The following is a 15,693-nucleotide window of genomic DNA, read 5'->3' as shown; positions in this document are numbered from 1 at the left end:
ACAGAATGATCGAGGAATGCAATCCCATTTCAGATTACATTGTCACTATATTTACCAATTTAGGGTGTGTTTGTATAAGTTGTTGCGAAACGACGTTTTGGGTTTAAAATGAGCGATTGTAAAAAAGTTATCAAGAATTGTTGTTGTGAAACAACATTCCGGTTTTAAAAATGCGCTTCAGGCTCCTAAATCGCCCAGACAATCAGACCCTTGAATCCTAACAATTAAACACACTCACATGCGTGCGTGCACACAAACGTCCTATTATCTTTACATCATCATCCATATATAAAAAGCTAACGCTATCAAAACCTTGTTATTAGACGTGTTGTCAAAATTTTCAAATTTTAATTCAAGGCACAATTCCTCTACATTATAAACACGAGGTACAGCATGTACAACTCCTTCCTATGCTTCAATTTGGTTCTTGCCCTTGCTACTTCCTCCCTCTAGCAGTAAAACATCACATTCTTCACCTTCTCTTTCAAAGCTGGAAGAGGACGGACACATGACCCATTAGTGGCCCGTGTGCAACGCGTTTTAGCATTCTCATGCACACCAGGTTCCATGTAGAATCGAGCTCTGTAAGCTGCCAGGTGAGCATAATATGCTGGAGGCACTGCATTTAGAAGAAATGATGTTTATTAAGTTGCCATTACATGCGGTACAGTATGATAAATTTGTATCTTGCCAGTTGAATGATAATAAAATCATGCAAACAAGGACATAGGACAATCTAAACAAAGAATTGTTGGTGTAAGTTTCTTTGAAAATTTGATGTATTACTTTCACAGGCAGGTAGGTGGCATTACGTGCATGTCAGTGTATTATAAACGATGAGTAGAAATTTACCTACAGAAACAGATCGAGTGCATCGAGCATACCTGCAACCGAATCATTAACGAGGTTAATTCACTATAAGTAACAAGCTTATGTAGAAGAAGCAACAAGGGAACCAAATAACTCACGTATAACACAGGTTGTTGGTCAGTGATTGAATTTCATCTGCAGTAAAATTGTTCTCATCCCAGAGAACATGATAATGAGCTGGTCGACTGGTCCCCTGTCAAATGCCATGTGCAATATAATTTAAGTGTGAGTATGTCTCAGCTTCTTATATTAATAGGCTTTTACATGGAGTTGATCTTGCAAGCTCAACTCTGTCTGAGGCTTATTGCAACTCTTTAACTACCTTAAGGTCCAATTCTCAAATTACGAAGTATTTAGTATGTTTCAACACCATACCTGGATTCCTGCATGACTACATAAATAGAAGTCGAACTCAGTAGGATGACAAATCTTTGAATCCACCACAGTACCTACATTTGAAATTCAAATCAATAACATCTCAGTTTATGAGTTCAGAATGGTAGCTGCATGACTTGTGGAGAGAGCTAGCTAACTCTTTTGCAGAATCTGATCAGACGCCTTGGCCCAAAGCATGCGATCACTCAATTACCTCATGTGAAACTTTCATAGTCCAAGCATAAAATCATAAGTGGGAGAGTATGCTAGCTCTTCCAGGTGATTTGAAACAAAGAGTATTTACCAGGTAAGATATTTCCACTCTTGTCAGTGCTACTTCTGTCATTGTGATTGTTTGCGAGGAGCCTGGTGTGGTGCCTCTTTTGAACCACAATAAATGTTACTGGGGGTTGGTAACTAGGTTCCAATGATGCACAAGCCTAGACATGATAGGAATGTAAGAATAGGAAGAGCATCAAGTTAATAAAAAACAAGGATGCCAGATCTTCACCAACCTTACGAATGGCATCAAGTTCATATAGTAAGACCTGGTAGAATTGTCCTTCACTAACACCATCCCTACAGATAATGTAAAAGGCATACTTTAGCTATTTCTTGGACCTAACTGCAGATCGAAACAATTTCTTTATCTAAATAGTTATTAAATTAGAATACCTGTAAAATATTATTCTCAATGGTTTTTGTCCAGTGGCCTTCTTAAATGAAAGTAAAAGCTCTCTGCAGTGACTCAAATTAGTAAACTTTAATTAAAAAAAGAAACCGTCATTTTATCTTCTAATAAAAACTACGGAAGCAATTAGAAGGTATGACTCCATGTATGCATCACCAAGTAAATCTCAAACACCCAATGAATGCCTACTACAATAAAACCTTATCTTTGAAGTTTTTGAACTTGAGGTCAGCCAATAAAATACAGAGGTCTTAAAAATTAAACCAGGTCAATAATTAAAGGAATCAAATAAAATGTAAAAGATATAATTCTCTAGATCACACATGAATTTCCTAAATTAGAAAAACTTAAATTAACAATTTGGTCAACTGCTGGTTTCTTAACAGTTAGGCAAATCATATTTCTCAATTTGATAGTAATTATCGCTGCAAAATGAATTTTTTATGGCCAATTTAAATAGCTCTAGCATAAATGGCATCAAGGTCCTCCCACCCCCAAAACTGGTCTTGCTGTTCCATTTCTTTAAAAATGCTGTATTGTAGATGGAGTTGCCTGCCTAGTCCGTCTTCTAGAAAATTTAGTAATTTTCTTGACATAGGGAAGGGGTTTGAGTGTTGGGATAGTCTTTTAAGCTGTAAATGTTTTTTAATAACTATAAAGCTCTAAACCAAGACGTGAACATAAGAACACCCAAGTCATGCACAGTTCTGAAGGAGTCCATAAATACGTACCTGATCATGCCTCCAGTAACCATACCCCGTTGAGGATCTTTCCAGGTTTTGAACAAATCTTGGATAAGTTCTTCTCGATGAGGTTGTGCACATACCAAGCCGGCATACTTTGTAACTTCTGGCCAATCTTGGGAAGCTACAACCTGTATTACAATAACCAGCATGCTCAAACTTGGGGCCATCCAAACTTTTCTAGTAATAGAGAGGTTTTAAGGTTTTCAAATGCTTACAGCAGCTATAGATGGACAAGAATCATCTCCGGTTTCTGGATGAGTAACATCAGCTCCAAAAATTATTGTTGGAATGTCACTGACCAAAGGAATCCTCCAACTTAGAGCATCTAAAAGCACGGTATTTCTTCCTCCCATCTAAAAAATTGAGAAAGACTTTTTTTAGATAAAGAAATCACTAATCTGATTTCGGCAAGTCAAATGAATACAATATTAACCATAGTAAGCTTTGTTTTTGGGTAGTAGAACCCTGAAAGATCATTCAATTACGACACACCTTGACATTGATTTTAAGTGATACATTTGCCAGATACTGTCTGCTAGAGTTGAAGACATATTTTGTAAGGCAGCACTGAGAAATCAACCCCAGCTCTGTTTCGCAAATTCGTTTTAGATCACCTGAAAGTGGAGCATGCAGCCCTTAGTGAGCTTGAATTCCACATAAAGCTCACAAAGTTATGGATGAAATTTTTGAGCACCTTCAAATGAAAACTTAAAAGTTGGAAGACTTTGTGCAAAAATTTACATGTTGGAGACATTTAAATTCCTTAAGTATGAGAAACGATATACATATTTTTCATTCTACATTACTTAATAGGTAATGCTTATAGAAACCATATATATGGAAAGTCTAAGTTGATATTGTAAAGTGAGCCCCAAATAGCCAGCTAGTAGCAAAAGCTAACTACATACCATATAAAGAGCCATTGTTGTCTGGAAGAATGGCAATAAGCAACTCCAACTCTTTTCCTTCTAGCTTGCTTGCAGCAGCATAATACACATATTTTAAGGCCTTCTTTACCTGATCTGGTCTGGCTGAATATATTGGAATTACAGGGTCCCGGTTAAATTCCTGAGATTAAGGTCAACCAAAACATATTATAAACGCAAGATATCACTAGGAATGCTGGAAGCAGTGTTATAATTATTTGGATAGAATGATGGTTTCACAAAGTTACTGATTTCTACTTAAAATTTGCCACTACCCAGAACTGAATCAGGAAAGTTTACCATGCCAGAAATTTGGCACATCTGAACCAACTGTTGACAGAAACTACAAGCAGTGCTCTCTTGGACGGTTTTTGAGAAGTTGATGCAAGCCCAATGTCTGACAGTGCTTCCATTTATTACTTTCTGTATTAAAACAAACCTTCTGTCAGATATAGTTAGTCTCTGACTTTTAACACTTAGAAATCAGTATGCTGTTAAATTTTTTAAGTTTCTCAAGTTATACATTGACTAACCTTGTTCATCATATTCCACTGACCAACTTGAGGCAAGTATTCTTTTTCCTTTCCAGTATCATGATACTTAAGCTATTAAGAAAAGAAATGGGATACAATAAACAACTTCTTGGTAGTATGAGGCTTAATGTCTGAAGTAGTAAAGTGGCTTTGAACTTACCCATGGAGCTGGAAGAACCCGAGCCTCAACAGATGCAAGCTTGTTGTCTATACTGATGCCAAATTCCTTTGCATAGGGATCTTTCTCATAGTCATTTTGATGAACTGTCTGCAAAGACATTGGAGAAATGTCAGATCTTTGGTGTACCGTTCATCTTCATGTTATCATTATTATTTGCATTGACCAATAATTTGTCTTTTTCTGACAGATATTGAGGGGTAACTCTTTGGAACAAGCAAGTGTTGCATTTGATTACACACACACACACACACACATATATATATATATATAAAGCAAGTGTTGCAGTATGGTAGAAAATTGGAACATTATACAAGCAAAAAACTATGGAGTTTCCTTTAGTAGCACTCGAGCAATCTCAGTATTTACAATTTATTTAGATATATTTTCCTTAGTTTATCAACAAAGTCGCTAGAAGCTCAAGGAATTAATGATCTAGACCTGTAAAATGTCCATTTCTTGTTCATGGGGTCTTTGGCATGAAACTTTTAGCAGAGAAGTTATCTGCTTCTCATTCAGCCCTTTAGTGTATCTCTGTCCGCCAACTATCTTGCAAGCCTGTAAAAAGATTCATATGAATTGACTAAAGAGAATAGACTGCTACATGCAAAGGTTACAAACTTTGAGCAGAGCCTACCTCCAATGGCAAATAGTTCACCTTCTTTTGATTTCCCACTTGAAGACAAGGTAGATGAGAATATTGAATGGTATATCCATACACCTCTTGAAAGTACTCAACAACTGATTTCATGTTCTTTTGCTCATCTACTGGGAAACTGTTTAAGGGGAAAAAGAAGAAGAAGATAATCATTCCAAAAGAGTACAAAAAGAAAAAACAAAAACAACTAGCAAGAGCAAAGAACAATGATGGTGAATCTAAATACATTAGCTCCCTTGTAGGCTGTGATGTCAACCCTGAAATGCGGTATTTCCTTCGAACATTTCCTCTATGTGTAACTTCTACTTTGACACCTCTAAGGGCTTTCTTAACCTGCAATCATTGATACAAAAGTAACCTGGTTAGACATCATTTATAGATTGCCTCTCAATTTTATCTGCAAAAGTAATGGATCTATAATCTGGACTAGATGTGCAGTACTTATTGATCCTAAGATCAGAAAATATATGTAGACACTTGAACGTTCTAATGGTGAACTAAACACCTTCAAAGTCAATCTTGGTTGATTGTGTTGGAGAAAGCAAATGCCTACAAGTAGTAAGGCTAAATTGAAATAAGATACATCAAATGTAAACCAAGCAAAGACAGCTGCTGCATTGCCATAGCAATAACTGTTCAACAAGCAAAATGATTTCACAGCTCTAGGACCAGGAAGGAGCGCTAAACTTGAAAGGTTCAGAATAATGCAAAAATTACTCTAAATGATAAATTATACGAGATGTTAGAATTGTAGCTATCCCATTTTGAGTTCGAATCTAGCATTACTATGTCCATTCACTAATTAATTTCACCAAATGTTCTATCTAAACCCATTAGCAGTGTTTTGATGATGTATAAAATTGACAGCTATCATAGAACGGAGTTAAGCAGCCAGAAGAATCACGAACCAGAATGTTACATGCAGCACTTACTCTTGCTTTGAAAGTAACATTTGAAAGTTTTAAGCCTATGATTGGGTTAGAACTTTCAATTGCTACACAAATTATCAGATTCTCAACCTACCGGTGTCTAGTATGGTTTCAAAGCATATCATAAAACCAATACATGAGTTTTTAAGTTGGCTATAGACAAAATATGTATATAATTCTCGACAGAATTGCACATGTGAAGAGCATGGCCACTTCGTTTCCACACCAAAGAGTACAATACCTTAATACGATCAGCATCTGATAATGGCCTTGAATACACATCTTTATCTAAAATCTGAGCAACAAAATCAATGACAGGGAGTGGTTCAATGAACGCAGTCGATGACATGTCTGAATCATAAGCAACAAGGGAAAAAATGCAGAATGTTAACTTCTGGGGACAAGTTAGTGTGTAAAAGCATTTCAATAAGAACAAAACAACCTAAAGGATTAGAAGAATACCCACCAATATTCAGGGACAGTCCCATCTGAATAGGCCTAATACTCTGGTAGAATCCTCGCCATGATTCTAAGCCACCACCCAATTGCTGTGGTTTCTTAATATCAGGAGAATAGAGAAACCTTCCAACTGATACATACCTAAGACACCCACAAACAAGTAATTGGAAATCCAATATCAGTAACCTTAATTGAAAATAAAACAAGAACATAAAGCTAAAGAAATAGAACAACTGCAAATCTGCAATGCACCTTTGGGCTGCTAGTTGCCTTAAGACAATATCAATAATGGTAAGTGCTTTGTGAGGGGTATCAACTGGCTTCCCAGCAAGAAGCTCACGTAATTGTTGCATGCTAGCTAAAGTTATAAAACTTATCGTCACTTTAAATTCTCGTTCCCTGATATGATTAATCAAAGCTTGATCAAATCTCCCACAAACTTAAATAAATAAATAAAATCTATGAATAGACCATAAATTCTAGCATGATATCATTCAATGGAGAGCACAATCTTAATACAAACAAATATGATTGACAAATAACCTTCTATTGCATGCCCCCTCCTCATCATCACTCAATATTATGATGAAGTTTTTTGTTGTAAAAGGCAGAAATCCAGCTGTGTATAAGTTTCTTGCTCCATCATAGACAGGGAGCCTCATCCCCAAGTCTGACTCTCTATGAAGTTTCACCAACTGGGTCATGATAGCTTTGTTCAATTTATGAGAAGTAACCTCAGGGTCAATCTTAACCTGCACACAGAAACATAGCCACAAAATTTGAATTTGAGTTTCAATAACTTTCCATAGTTCAGTTCACTCTTGAATATAAGAAACACTTACACTATAGTGACATATATCCGAGTCTGGTATGTTTGCAATGAAGTGATTGGCTTTAACTAAACACTTTGTCCCCAGTTGGCCATAGCCAGGTCTACGATGGAACATAAGGCTTTTGCATGAAGCAGGGGACCCCACATCAGTATTTAGCTTCTCTACTTGCAATTTCTCCACTTTTGGTCCTTTACCTCCTCTCCTTCCCCTTCTCCTTGCTATAATCTTCTTTGTATCTTTCATGAAGTCTTCATTGTTCTCTTTCATTGAGTTCAGTAGAGGTTCCCTGGATATCACAGGGTTCTCCTTAGGGTCTTTCATTAGCATGTGAGCCACTTCTGTACAAAGACAACCTTCAATTAACAAAACATATGCACAAACTGGATTCTTAAAGAGTACCAAAAAACCGAGAGATGTGACAAAATGATAGCTTCAAGTACTAGCTACTGTGAAATGTAATGGAGCAACAATTTGCACGTTTTCACTAGAAACTTTGAGCGTTAGGATTGTTTTAAAAGTGAGAGTAAAGACTAAAGAAAATGCTACAGGAAAGACAAGGAGTATTTAATGTAACGGCTGCAACAAACTGAAAAGCAGCCAATTTTTTTAAATAAAAATTAAAAAGAACAAGATTAGCATCAAATCTTGACAGTGTTTTTCTTGTCCAAGTTCTGTATATTCTCTGATAAAGATGGACAAAGAGACGTGCTTACATGCAAAAGTAAAAGTCCACGCCCCAAAGACTCAAATTGTCCAATCACAATAACTATATAGAAGGGGGAAAAAAAAATCCTGTGGTCACCTCCAACCAAAGAAAAAAATAAGAGAGGTTTTCTGATTTTTGTCTCATGTAGCTACCATAACTCCATGCTTCACAGTTTATTGTGTATGTGTTGAAGGTTAACAGGATGAGTAATGCTACATGCATAAAAGATTCCGCAACAGTTACGTTGACAAAGTGTTACTGATTTTTATCTCGACCCATCATTAAACCACCATCGGTGTATTTATTTATATATTTATTTTTATATTGTATCTGTAGACTTTTCTTCGAACGTGACAGACCCATTTGGGTTGTGGTCCTGTGGGAAGAGCTGGATTTTTCCGAGTGGTTTGTAGAGGATAAGTTGTAAGATACCAAATAAATTCCTTTTCAGCGAACATAAAGGAGCTTTAACTCATCCCAAAGCTGCGCTACAGTGACAACACATAGAAGTACTAGAACAAATAGGGAAAGCAGGGCCCCAAAAGACACGAGTAATAGCACAATGCGTAAATGATCAAGCAGCGTTTCAGTCTGTTTAGTTGTTTTCCTTGTTCTCTATTGAACTGGCACGGTGCATGAACTTTGTCTAGTGGCTTCAGATGTCAGTTTGTACCAAATTGTGCATACTGGTGACCTTTTTCAGGGAAAAACACATGGCTTTTACAAGTGTTGTATGAAGGTATTAACTATCATCCGTAGGATTATTAGAAGACATGAAGAATAATCATGTGTCTTGTCCCATTCAGTGGCCCTACATCCGTTTTTGAAAGTTCAACTCTACTGCTCCACAAATGTATCGAAAAAAGTATTAATTGGAAAAAATAAAATAAAAAATAAACAAGACATTAAAAGTAAAAGATGTTCAAATAAATCCAAAAAAAAAAAAAGTGAATAAAGATGAAGTAATGGAATGGCCAAGAGTTCGCACCACCACGTGGACGTTCATTATTTAAATTCTTCGTCACTCAGTTATCGATTTTTTTTTTTTTTTACAAGATAAAATTTTTACTATAACCTAATCTAAGTGTATATGTGTATAAAACTCTCTTCTGGAGACTTAAACTCCGGCCTTTACCTCTCACACCCATAAGCATTTATACTTATGAAGTGACCACCGCACCAAAGATGTGCTGTATTTTTTTTTTTTTTTTTAAATACATCATTCATAACTTTGGAATATTCATATATGAGTGTGTAGTTAGTTAAATAGTGAAAAACTATATTAAATAATAATGACAAGAGATTCTTTTCTTGACAATATAAGAGTGTACTAAGTAGTTAATCAATATATAAAACTAAAGACCTCATGTGAGAAAAGCACGAAATTTTGCCAAATGACATATTCTATGCAAGAAGATATTGACCTTTTGTTTTCAAATTAAAAAATAAATTTTCTTTGTATCCTTTGGTTTAATGTTTTAAGACTTTTCATCCCTCATACATACACACACAACTTTTTGTATTTTAATTCACAATTTTCACTTCTTGAACTTCTACCCTTTATATATACCTACACATTGTCTTTCATGCCATCTCATGTCAAATATACACAGACAAAAAACAATGTCATTTATCTTCAATCTTTCAACGACCCTACCTAGCTCTAACGGCATTTTATATTGAGTGATAACGACAATTACGATTTTGATATTAAAGTCAGACATCGTGGATTTGCGAGTTTTGTAAATTATGTCATTAACTGTAAATGTTAGGGATGTGTATTTTGTTTTAGAATTATGGAGAAATAGAAATACACATTCTAGATAAATTTTTATTCTATAATATTCATCCAAAGTTTTTTTTTTTTAAATTTTATTTCTCATCACTTCAATTGAATAATTATAATGAATATGCGTGTGCAATTTATAATTGTTACTTTTTATGATGAACTCATTACCAATAAAGTTCCATAACAATTATGCTACAATATATATATATACACACACACACACACACATCATTCTCTAAAACCATTTTACATAAAACTTTACAACATTATTCATGCATTGCATGGATAACTTATTAGTATAATATAATTTGATTTAAACCTATTTTCTTTTCTCTATATTATATTAACTCCTTAACGAGAGTCTTTTGTTATCTCCCCAATATTGGCATTTAAAAAAGATGTGAAATAAATTATTTTAAAAATATTATATATACTTGTATATCCCTAGTAATTTAAAAAATTTACTCACGGATGAGAAGTTTTGGCCATAGGCTAAGCCCCCCCCTAAAACTCTTCTAGAAGACCTTAAGGCATAATAAGACAAGCCAATCAAGGAAAAAACAAAACCCAATACCCATTAAATAAATTACATCTCGTCTCTTTCCTAAAAAAAATAAAATAAAATAACATCCCATCTCAAATTTTAGGAATTTATTCCAAAATACTTTATGTTTATATCTTAAAAAAGGATTGAAATCCGATGCGATTTCCCCTCTCTTCTCTCACAAAAATTTTTACCGCCCACTTTTAACTTTAACTTTTTAACTATTTTTACTTTATTTTATTCAATGGTTGAGATTGGAAGTTGATTTTTTCAACTCTCAATCTCAACCATCCAATGCTATTGCATCAAGTGCAATACTCTAATTGATCTCAATCCCTTAAAAAACAAAAATAAAAATAAAAATCTAAACCTTTCCGTTTATCTTGCCAGGAGACATGTTTAAAAACCTTAATTTTCACATAAATTCCAAGAGAGGGGGATTTGAGATGCACAAAATTATTAATAAAGGTATGTATTTTAGTAGTTTAAAATTTAAAGCCCCAAGAACAAAGTTTAGTTCTAACCTAGTTTAGACGAATCTCTTATAAACAAGTCATATTGTGCAATATAAAAGTCATATGACTAAAACTACATATGAATGATCTTTTCAATTATCATATAATGAGTTAAAAGAAGACAGTTTCAAATTGAATTAGTGCTAAACTTTTTCCAATGCATAATTGGCTCAGATTGGAGTACTCAAGGTGTAAACTGCAATACTTGCTAAACTGTAAAGTCTAACCAATTTAAAATATTGAACTAAATAAAATAAAATAAAATCCACCCATAACTTATTTAAAAATTTCATCCTCTTTAAGTATTAACATTGGGGTACTAAACTCCTCCCAGTTGCTATTTTAGCAACACACCTACTCAAATTGAGCTTTACCCAAATGTGGGTCGCTAAAAATTTAAAATTTTTAGCAACCATGAATAGTAAGTTTGTATATATACAACCTAATATTCATGGCTGCTAAACATAAAAGTACAAAAAAGATGGAAGAAATGGGAGAGAAGAGAGAAAATGAGTTGATAGGGTCATTTATATTATCTTATTAAGTTATATGTAAAAATAAAAACTGGAATAATGTGTAAATTGTAAAATTGATTAGTAAAATAAATAAAATAATTTTTTTTTATAGTAAAATAGATACTTTTTTACAAACGGAATGTGAATGCTTACTATTGAAGTTTGGGTATTCCAACAAAGTCGGGTTTGATAATACTATAAAAAATAAAAAGAAAAATAAAAAAGAACACTAAAATTCAATTATTCTACATAAAAAAATATACCCGTCAGTATCTTCTTTCTTTCTTTTGTTGTTCCACTCCTTTAAAGTGTACCGTTTGGTCAGATGTGTATTTTTATTGGCTCCGGTTTACGTGTGTCCTTAGAGCACACATTAATTCATCTTTTTTTAAAAAAAATTTCTTAAAAATTGAAAAAAAGTTGTCAAAATTTTTTCTATTCCCTAATTTTTTTTTCCAAAATTAATAAATTATTGTGTGCCCTTAGCAAAATTCATTTTTATTTTCTTTCCTTCCATTTTCTGTGATAAACTGTTTAACCATGGTTAACCTACATTATATGTGATGGAATGCGACGCCAGATACGACACTTACGTTTTACAATGCAAATAAATGAGCCAGGTCAAAATGGCAATGTAGCCAGATAATCAGATTCGTCTGTATACTGTACACCCAGTACAATTCTGTCCTGAAGGCACCCTTTCAGAGTTAACACTTTAGACTTAACCCAATGTGGATCATTGGATGCATTGACTAAAATAAAGGGTAACAGGGTAAGAATCTCAAAGCACTGCAGGGCTCATATTATCATACTCGATCTACAGGTTAATTAAGGAAACAATTTTTGTCATAATCCTCAAATAGTAGTAGATAAAAGTAATTGGCCATGTAAAAGTTAATATTATCCATCATCATCGATAGTTGACCATTTCATCATGTTGTATTAAAAAAAAAAATGTAATTGTAGAAGAAATATAAAGATAACAATGATCACATAAAAAAAATGGTTTTTTTTTTTTTGGGTCCTATAAACCACACCCATTTCATCACTTTCTCAACAAAAAAAAAAAAAAAAAAATCCATTTCATTACTATCAAGTGACGATATAGTACTATTTGTGTCATGTAACAACTTCCGTTGTTAATCTTATTCTTCCTAAATATATCTTTATAGCATATATATATATATATATATATATATATATATATATATATATATATATTCAAATTTACCTTTCTTCTGTTCCATTCTATACTCGGCCAAATAATGATATATTTTGTGTGTTATTTTTCTTATTTTAATTTGTGGTTATATTATAAGAAAAATAAAAAGAATACTGGTAATTAATTAAATTATGATTAGTAAAATATAAAGTAAAAACAAAAAGTGGAATATAGCCACCAAGAATTTGTATTCTAGTATAAGTCTGGGGAGCATTAATGTGTTTTTAGGAAAATGTGTAATTGTATTCGATTCTAAGAAAAAGGACAAAAAAGTGTCATCAATTTTTTTTCTTTCAATCTATATATAATTATAAAATGCTAGATACTATCTTTTTTAAAATGAAAATTTCAAAAATGCTATTTGAAATTATTGAGTTACATAATGAAATGCTATAAAAATTACCAGATTTTTTTTAATATGTAGCCGTGAAATATGATGATTGGTTTTCTTTTTTGTTTTTTAAATAAGAAAAAACGATAATAATTTTATTTAAATATGATATATGAGTGGTTTCTTAAAATAAAAAAAAAAAACAAATATGATAGCTGGTTTCCTTAAACTTTAACTTAAGTGGAAACTATTTCAAAAAATAAAAAACTTAATTGAAACCCTATACCTATTTAAATTTAGAGAGAGAACCCATTTTCCTCTAAATATGTGTAAAGAAATTTCCTCCAACTCATTAAAAATAACAATAGCTTCATTAGGTAACATGCATCCATGTCTGATAACAATAGTTAAAAAGTCTTTCTTGGCTAGAAGTGCAAATTATTTATGTTTTATTTATGTTTAAAGTGGTGGGAAAATTGTAAGGGAAAATCTTTTGATTTAAAATGAGAGAGAGAGAGAGAGAGAGAGAGAGAGAGATTCAAATTTTAGGAAATTTTTTTAAGAAATAGAGTTATTGAAAAATACTCTTTTTTTTTTTTTTTGATAGGTATTATTGAAAAATACTCTTTGTTACTACAAGTATGCATGAGACATCACTATCAAGAAGTATGACCTCAACCTCTAACTATGTCCATTTCCTTTCGTCTCTCTCTAACAGCCATCACGTGTGATGGTCATGTAACAGAGAATATACAAAAATATCAATATAGTCCATACTCACAATTCACAAAGAAAGACAAAGAAGAATTATGGTTCATACCAAACCCCAACAAATCGAGACCCATGGCAATCATGAGACAAAGACCTTGGAAGAGAAAAATTTGTGTAGCTTGTTTGTGTACGTGTTTTGTGTATGCGTGTGAGAGAGAAAGGAAATTAAATGCACAAAAAGAAAGATGTCTGAGAAACGCCGACTACAGTTATGTGCACAAAGTCACATACCTTTTGCTTTACGCTATGTATTGTGTTTGTTGCTGCACAACTCTCTCTGCTCTAGCTGTGTTCGGCCTTTAATGCTCTCTATCTGCTTCCCCAAGACTTAAATCTCCGCCTCACTCTAACTTGCCTACTCTGCACAAAACAGCGGCAATATATTAAACAAAAAGGGTTAGATATATCCGCACGAAATTCGGTTACTGAACATTTTAATTACAGGCCAAATCTTAGACTGTGTCACAGCTAAAAAGAGTCAGAAAACTAAAGGATATGAATTATGAACTTAAAACGGTATGGCATATCAATGTTGACAAGTCTTAGAGATCTGATCTGCTACTGCTAGTGTGAGTAGGTTTTTTTTTTTTGGGTATATTTAGCTGACAAAGATTTAGAAAATACCAAAAAGATAATGTACGAGATTTATGCAGAAGATCTGAAAGATCTATTGGTAATTAAGACAAAACTGCTAGACGTTGAATTTTAAAGCACAACATTTTCGTCCCCCCCCCCAAAAAAAAAAATACAAATGTAATTCAGAATGGAAACAAAACAGTGGTACTGCATGTGGAACAAGATTTTATTTTGAAAAACAGAAAACATGTTTTAAGAGATACTAATAAAGGTAAAGCTCAAGTAAAAAAAGCCTTCAAAGCTCCAAAACGGACCTTAAAGTTTTCAACTTGTGCATGGAAATTTCCTGAATAGAGTGTCTGAAGGAGTGAACCTTGAAAACCTTAATTTGAAGCATCAATGAACAAATGTATATACAAGGAAGCAACCTGTGAAGGTATAAATAATGTTGGTAGTCGGGAATTTTTGGGAAATGTTACCTTCTAAGACTAAAATAATCAAAACCCGCTTTCTATATATCCAGAAACAAACTCAGCCTTTGAGAAAGGTGCTTTAAACGAAAGAGTGTGAGAGATAGCTTTAGGATGAAAGGCGTGCATTTGAAAAAACAACATAGCTTTTGTTTTTGCAAAGAATGAATTGTAAAAAAGAGAGAGAAGTGGGAATATATTAAATTAAGAAATCAATAAAGGTGTGAGATTCCATACTCAGAAAGAGAGAGAGAAAGAGAGAGAGAGAGTAGTGGTGGTGGTGGTGGTGGTGGGTGGTCGCGATGTTGTGGCATATATCTGTGTCTCTCTGCAAAGTATTCAGTGCATTTCTAACTAGCTGGTTTCCTTTTTCCTTTTTTTCTTCCTTTTTTGTAGACCAAGATCTATCACATATATATGATAAGAAAGATATAGTTGAATAATTGAGTGGAGGAAGATAGTTTGTGTCAGGCTCTTGACGAAAATGTGGCCGGGAATTGGGATTCTGAAGAGGAATTCCGGCTAGTGAGGCCAGGTGATAGGTGTAAAGCAAATGTGAAGCTGTGCACTCTAGCTTTTATAAAAAAAATAAATAGAAAGGGGGAGACGAGCACTGCCTCCGAGATTGTAGTCCTAGGCCATAGCTTTTGTCACACTCTTTTCAACCATTATCCTATGTGGAGTTGGCTGTTACTTTTTTTTTTTGAGAAAATAATATGGATCCTTTTTTTTTTTTCTCACTATTCACTGTGTGTCAAATTAGAGTTGTAATAAAGTTGTAATACAACAAGTTATAGTCCTAGAGTTTCTTATTCTTACATAGAATATATGTTTTCTTTTTTTCTTTTTTTATGGAAATTAGAACGGTAAAAACGGACAATAGAATGACTTATTTACTTAAACATAATCAATGAATCATTCTTTACCAGTTATAACTAATAACTAAGTTTGTAAGTTGGGGAACTTATAGAACCATAGTTGTACCCTACCCCCACAGGGCACTAGTGGGCAAGAAGTTGGGGACGTGGGGGGTTTTACTCAAATACATCTCATTTT

The 15,693-nt window shown here is 33.6% G+C and overlaps 1 protein-coding gene across 5 annotated transcripts; it reads right to left on the bottom strand.

Moving 5' to 3' along the window:
• Positions 1-306: 306 nt before the first annotated feature.
• Positions 307-15,244, bottom strand: LOC142640846 (protein argonaute PNH1-like). Of its 5 annotated transcripts, none has more exons than XM_075815157.1 (24): positions 14,875-15,244; positions 13,823-13,951; positions 7,208-7,536; positions 6,909-7,117; positions 6,618-6,764; positions 6,373-6,506; positions 6,148-6,257; positions 5,204-5,310; positions 4,957-5,095; positions 4,761-4,877; positions 4,302-4,409; positions 4,142-4,213; positions 3,909-4,031; positions 3,591-3,750; positions 3,175-3,296; positions 2,898-3,035; positions 2,668-2,810; positions 1,921-1,983; positions 1,761-1,824; positions 1,550-1,685; positions 1,246-1,319; positions 969-1,063; positions 853-884; positions 307-619 (listed from the first exon to the last, which is right to left on the bottom strand). In XM_075815157.1, exons 3-24 carry the CDS (start codon positions 7,523-7,525, stop codon positions 450-452), a joined length of 2,781 nt encoding a protein of 926 aa, XP_075671272.1. In that variant the 5' UTR covers positions 7,526-7,536; positions 13,823-13,951; positions 14,875-15,244; the 3' UTR covers positions 307-449. The 5 variants fall into 5 exon arrangements, with proteins under 5 accessions (XP_075671272.1, XP_075671264.1, XP_075671280.1 ...); XM_075815149.1 differs by lacking the exon at positions 14,875-15,244 and adding an exon at positions 14,482-14,828; XM_075815165.1 differs by lacking the exon at positions 14,875-15,244 and adding an exon at positions 14,482-14,828 and having other exon boundaries at positions 13,823-13,946.
• Positions 15,245-15,693: the final 449 nt, after the last annotated feature.

Source organism: Castanea sativa, chromosome 1 (genome assembly GCF_040712315.1).
Source record: "Castanea sativa cultivar Marrone di Chiusa Pesio chromosome 1, ASM4071231v1".
Classification (NCBI taxonomy): Eukaryota; Viridiplantae; Streptophyta; class Magnoliopsida; order Fagales; family Fagaceae; genus Castanea; species Castanea sativa.
This window is presented reverse-complemented; position numbering and strand designations above follow the sequence as displayed.

Bases quoted from the DNA above. Each gene is read 5' to 3' on its own strand.
- LOC142640846 (XM_075815157.1), bottom strand. From the start codon at position 7,525: ATGCTAATGAAAGACCCTAAGGAGAACCCTGTGATATCCAGGGAACCT. The intron at 3,751-3,908 runs GTAAACTTTCCT...CCTTAATCTCAG, and splicing joins TGTGCCAAATTTCTGGCATG to GAATTTAACCGGGACCCTGT. The intron at 3,297-3,590 runs GTATGTAGTTAG...CTCCACTTTCAG, and splicing joins CAACAATGGCTCTTTATATG to GTGATCTAAAACGAATTTGC.